At 48.7% G+C, this 5,957-nt stretch overlaps 1 protein-coding gene across 1 annotated transcript in view; it reads left to right on the top strand.

Annotated features, from left to right (window-relative positions):
- Positions 1–5,336: 5,336 nt before the first annotated feature.
- The window catches only part of CUNH12orf56 (chromosome unknown C12orf56 homolog), a 72,101-nt gene continuing 71,480 nt past the window's right edge, over positions 5,337–5,957 (top strand). Inside the window, exon 1 of the mRNA XM_008056270.2 lies at positions 5,337–5,540. Coding sequence (XP_008054461.2) covers positions 5,337–5,540 — 204 coding nt within the window. The remainder of the gene's footprint in view (positions 5,541–5,957) is intronic.

Below are 5,957 nucleotides of genomic sequence, written 5' to 3'. Positions count from 1 at the left end.
CTCGAACCTGCAGGCTCAGGCAGTCCACTCACCTCAGCCTCCCAAGGCGCGGGATTACAGGCTGAGCCACCGAGCCCGGCTGGCCTTCGTTCTTACTGTCATGTGGGTGCTGGAGTCATTGAAGCCCCAAGGCACACCAGGGTTTCCTGCCTCTGCACCCACTCCACCCTCTCCATGATAGGCCACGCTCCTCTCTTTAGAATCTGTCGAATGTCACAATGACACTTCTGGGAAAAAGAAAACCATAAATATACGGATAAAATTATATTCTCTCTCCTAAGGGAGAAAAAAATAAGAGTAACAAAAAGTTAGGCCAGAGTCTACAGTGTTTTGGAGACTGTTACAAGTAAGATTCCCCTTCTAGCAAAGAAAGAACTTCCAGTGCACTCGGAGAACTCAAGAGGTGTTAGATGTGGCTCATCTCCTCAGAGAATTTCCAAGGTTGCTTGGGCAGAGCTTTTACAAAAGGTTGACGTTTTGTTTAAAAGTTACTTTTGAACCAGGCATGGTGATTCATGCCTGTAATCCCAGCACGTTGGGAGGTGAAAGCAAGAGGGTTGCTTGAGCCCAGGGATTCGAGGTCAGCCTGGGTAACTTGGCGAGACCTCATCTCTACCATAAATCAAAAAATTAGTTGAGTGTATGGCACGCCTGTAGTTCCAATCTACTTGGAAGGCTGAGGCAGAAGGATCGCCTGAGCCCAACAGGTCGAGGCTGTGGTAGCTGTGCGTGCCACTGCACTGCAGCCTGGGCGACAGAGTGAGACTTCGTCTCAAACAAAGCAAAACAAAACAAAACAAATAACAATTACTTGAGGAGGCCGGCCTCAGTGTCTCAGCCTGTAATCCCAGCACTTTGGGAGGTCAGGGTGAGTGAATTGCCTGAATCGGCAGGTTCAAGACCAGCCGGGGCAACTTGATGAGACCTTGTCTCTACAGTAAATAAATAAATAAAAAATTAGCCAGACATGGTAGTGTGCGCCTGTGGTTCCGGCTACTTGGAAGGCTGAGGTGGAGGGATCGCCAGAGCCCAGCAGGTCAAGGCTGCAGTGGCTGTGAGCATGCTACTGCACTCCAGCCGGGGTGATAGAGTGAGACTCCGACTAAAAAAAAAAAAAAATTATTTGAGGCTAGACACGGTGGCTCATGCCTGTAATCTCAGCACTTTGAGAGACTCAGGTGGGAGGATCGCTTGAGGCCAGGAGTTCAAGACCAGCCTGGGCAACATTGTGAGATCTTGTCTCTACAAAAATAAAAATAAAAATAAATTAGCTGGGTGTGGTGGCACGTGCCTGCAATCCCAGCTGCTTGGAAGGCTGAGGCAGCAGGATTGCTTGTGTCCAGGAGTTCGAGGCTGCAGTGAACGATGGTTGCACCACTATACTCCAGCCTGTGACAGAGTGAGACTCAAAAAAAAAATTACTTTTGAAAGAATTCTCCAGAGTTCTGCTCTTTTTTTTTTTTTTTTGAGTTGTAGTCTCATTCTGTCACCCAGGCTAGAATGCAGTGGCACGCTTATGGCCACCTCAGCTTCAATCTGCTGGACTCAGGCGATCCTTCCTCCTGAGCCTTCCAAGTAACAGAAACTACAGATGCACACTACCATGCTCAGCTAATTTTTATGATTTATGGTAGAGATGAGGTCTCGTCAAGTTGCTGGGGCTGGTCTTGAACCCACGGGCTCAGGAAATCCTCTCGCCTTGGCCTCCCAAAGTGCTTGGATTACAGGTTGAGCCACCGAGCCTGAACTTTTTCTTTTTAAAAAAAAAAATTTTTTTTGGAGTCTAAGTCTCACTCTGTTACCCAGGCTGGAGCGCAGTGGCACACTCACGGTCACTGCAGCCTCGACCTGCTGAGCTCAGGCAGTCCTTCAGCCTCAGCCTTCCAAGTAGCTAGAACCACAGGCAAGTGCCACCATGCCCGGCTACTTTTTTTTTTTTCTTGAGTTGGAGTCTCACTCTGTCACCCAGACTGGAGTGTAGTAGCACACTCATGGCCACAGCAGCCTCAACCTGCTGGGCTCCGGCGAGCCTCCTGCCTCAGCCTTCCAAGTAGCTGGAACTACAGGCGCGCACTATCACTCCCAGCTAATTTTTTATTTATTGTAGAGATGAGGTCTCGTCAAGTTTCCCGGACTGGTCTTGAACCCATGGGCTCAGGCATTCCTCTCACTTTGGCCTCCCAAAGTGCTGGGATTATAGGTGTGAGCCATTGCGTCCGACCTGACTTTTTTTTTTTTAATCAAACTTTAAAAAAAAATATTTTATCATCATATTTCCCTATATTATGAAAGGGAAGGGAAGTGTCCATGACATGAATAATACATGTTTGGTCCTCTCACTTATAAATAAGAAAATGATTTTTTTTTTTTTTTTGATTTGGGGTCTCACTCTGTCGCCCAGGCGGGAGTGCACGCTAATGGCCACCATAACCTTGACCTGCTGGGCTTAGATGATCCTTCTGTCTCAGCCTTCCAAGGAGCTGGAACCATAGGTGCGCCACCACGACCAGCTAATTTTTTTATTTATTGTAGAGATGAGGTCTCTCGCCATGTAGCCCAGGCTGGTCTTGAACCCCTGGGCTCAGGCAATTCTCCTGCATTGGCCTCCTGAAATGCTGGAATAACAGGTGTGAGCCACCGCTCCCAGCAAGAAAATGAAAGTAAAACAACAAAAGAGATACTATTTCATAGATATCAGATTAGCAGCATTTAAAAACCAGACCTAGCCGGGCAATGTGGCTCACACCTGTCATCCCAGCATTTTTGGGGGTCCAAGGCAAGAGGATTGCCTAAGCCTGGGGGTTTGAGACCAGCCTGGGCAACATGGTGAGACCTTGCCTCTAAAATAAATTAAAAAAAATTAGCCAAGCGTGGTGATGCATGCTTGTGGTTCCAGCTCCTTGGAAGGCTGAGGCAAAAGGATCACCGGAGCCCAGCAGGTCGAGACTGCGGTAACCATGAGCGTGCCACTGCACTCCAGCCTGGGTGACGGGGTAAGACTCCAACTCAAAAAAATAAAAGTAAAAAAATAAAAACCAGAACTGACTTTGTGTTTACTAAGCTGTGGAGAACTAGGAAGTCCTCTGCATTGTGATGGCAGCATAAGTTGGTACAACCATTTTGGAGAGCCATATTTGGTGGTATCTGATAACAGGGTACACCTTTTACTCTTCAGCAATTCCACTATAGTATATGCCCAAACTTGCATAATCTTTACATGGAATGCTCAAGAATATACAACAGTGTTTGTACTAGAAAAAAATTTAAATATATAGCAGACCGAGCTGGTGACTCAGCCCGTCGTCCTCGCACTTTGGAAGACTTAAGCGAGTGGATTGCCTGAGCCCTTGGATTTGAGGCTAGCCCAGGCAGCTTGGCGAGACCTCATCTCTACAAAAAATAAAAAATTAGCCAGACGTGGTAGCGCGTGCCTGTAGTTCCAGCTATTTGGAAGGTTGAGGCAGAAGGATCGCCGGAGACCAGCAGGTTAACAACGGTGGGGTGGCTGTGAGTGAGACCAGCAGGTCAACGTTGGGGTGGCTGGGCGATGGAGTGAGACTCCAACTCAAAATAATAAAAATAATACTAAATAAATAAATATATTGCAATGGTGGAGTGGGTAAATACATACGATACAGGAATGGAGGGATGGATTAGTTCTGCTTGTACCAGTAGAGCTCTGTCTGAGGAACAGTCCTGAGTGGGAAAATCCTACAGAGGGCTAGGACATCATGATGCCACTGATGCAAAGTCGGCTGGAATACTGTGCAGTTCAGAGTGTATACATGTCCAGCAACACCTGTGGGAGTGGCACACACCATAGTGAGCGGTTACTTGCAGTGAGAGAAGCTGAGATCAGGAAGGGGTGCCTAAGAGGCTGGCTTCTTTTTTTCTTTTTTGAGTCAAGAGTCTCACTCTGTTGCCCAGGCTGGAGGTTAGCGGCAAGCTCATGACCACCGCTGGGATTAAAGACGTGAGCCTACGCGTACAACTGAGGCTGACTTCTAACAGAACTGAGGACCACGTGGGAGGGAACTCCTGGGAGGAGGGCAGGGGCGTCCATTGTACGCTGTACTATTTTTCATGTTCAACCTTTTTTTTTTTTGAGTGGAGTCTCACTCCGTCGCCCAGGCTGCAGTAGAATGGCACGCTCACGGCCACCCCAGCGTCAACCTGCTGGGCTCACCTTGGCCTCCCAAAGTGCTGGGATGACATGCTGAGCCACCGAGCCCGGCCATGTTCAACATTTTAAAAAAGGAATATTTGCTGGGCTTGGTGGCTCAGCCTGTAATCCCGCACCTTTGGGAGGCTGAGGTGAGTGGATTGCCTGAGCCCGCGGGTTCGAGACCCGCCTGGGCAACTTGGCGAGACCTCATCTCTACAATAAATCAAAAAATTAGCCAGGCGTGGTAGCACATGCCTGTAATTCCAGCTACTTGGAAGGTTGAGGTGGAAGGATCGCCGGAGCCCAGCAGGTTGAGGCTGCACTCCAGTCTGGGCGACAGAGTGAGACTCCAACTCAAAAAAAAAAGGAATATTCTCTGTTGGACCTTGAAAAAGTTCCATTTGAAATTCATATTTGGTGACTGAAATGCTTTAAAATTAGATCTAGGAATGACCAGTCACCCAGTCTCCCTTTTTTTTTTTTTTAAGTGAGAAAGCAGAATTTATTGAGAGGACAGAAAAGCTCCCACAGAGAGAGGGGACTGGAAGGGGTTGCCCACGAAGTCTCCTTTTTAAAAATTTCTATTTCATTTATATTTGTAGAGACAGGGTCTTGCTATGGTGCCCAAACTGGCTTTGGACTCCTGGCTTCAAGCTGTCCTTTCACTTCAGCCTCCCAAATTGCTCGGATTACAAACATCAGCCACCATGCCCGGAACCAAATCTTAGTTGACAGTGATAATGGAGATGAGAGTAAATATAGCTAAAATGCGCTGAGGATGGAATTAAAAAATTAAAAACACCTCTGCTTGCAACTGTCTCCACCAGGATTTATCTAGAATGGGACTGATTTTAGCCCAGTGTGGTAACATGTACCTGGAGTTGGGACTAGCTACTTGGGAGGCTGAGGCGGCAGGATTGCTTGAGTCCAGTAATTCCAGTACAGCCTGGGCAGCATAGCAAGACCCTGTCTCTTTAAAAAAAATTTTGTTGAATGGACTTATTTAGGTTCATTCCCTCACTCTCCCTAAAATCTTCTAATCAGGCAAATTTTAAGACGCTAAGAAGACAATGGCCCAACAGATGGGAGGCCAGAGGGAAAGACAAGGCAAGAGAAATGGGCGCTCAAGTGAAGGAACACCCTTGGAGCTGAAGATGGCATCAATAGTGACATGACGGAGTCAGGGCGGAGGAGTGAGGAAATAGATTTGGGCATCCCGTGTCTTAGTCTGATCCATGACTTTCACCGTTCAGTGGGTACTTCCTGCCCTCACAGTGAAATCCAGGCATCCTGCCTGGCAGAGAAGGTTCTGCGTGGTCCAGGCCCCACTGGAACTGCAGCCTCGTCCTCATCCAGCTCCCTCTGCCTTTCAGCCGTGAGGAAGGACACTGGGCTCTCTGGCCGTGCCAGGCCCCCCTCCTCTGGGCCTTTGCCGAAGCTGTTCCCTCTGCCGTGACTAGCCGCTCGCCCTCTCACCTCTGGGGCATTGTCACCCAGGCCCTCCCAGGCGTACCCACCCTCAACCCAGACCAGGGCCCCTATCTGCCCTCAGCCACACTCCGCCCACAGCACTTCCCACATTTTTTTTTTGAGTTGGGGTCTTCCTGTGTCACCCAGGCTGGAGTGCAGTGGCATGATCGTGGCTCACCACAGCCTCGACCTGGGCTTGGATGATCCTTCTGCCTCAGCCTCCTGCGTAGCTGAGACTACAGGTGAGCGCCACCACACCAGGCTCATCTCTACAATAAATAAAAAATTAGCCAGGTGTGGTAGCGCGCGCCTGTAATTCCGG

Source organism: Carlito syrichta, unplaced genomic scaffold, assembly GCF_000164805.1.
Source record: "Carlito syrichta isolate Samal-C Ts95f unplaced genomic scaffold, Tarsius_syrichta-2.0.1 Scaffold302305, whole genome shotgun sequence".
In the NCBI taxonomy this organism is placed as follows: domain Eukaryota; kingdom Metazoa; phylum Chordata; class Mammalia; order Primates; family Tarsiidae; genus Carlito; species Carlito syrichta.
The sequence above is the reverse complement of the archived record's forward strand: the minus strand, read 5'-3'. Positions and strand labels throughout refer to the sequence as shown.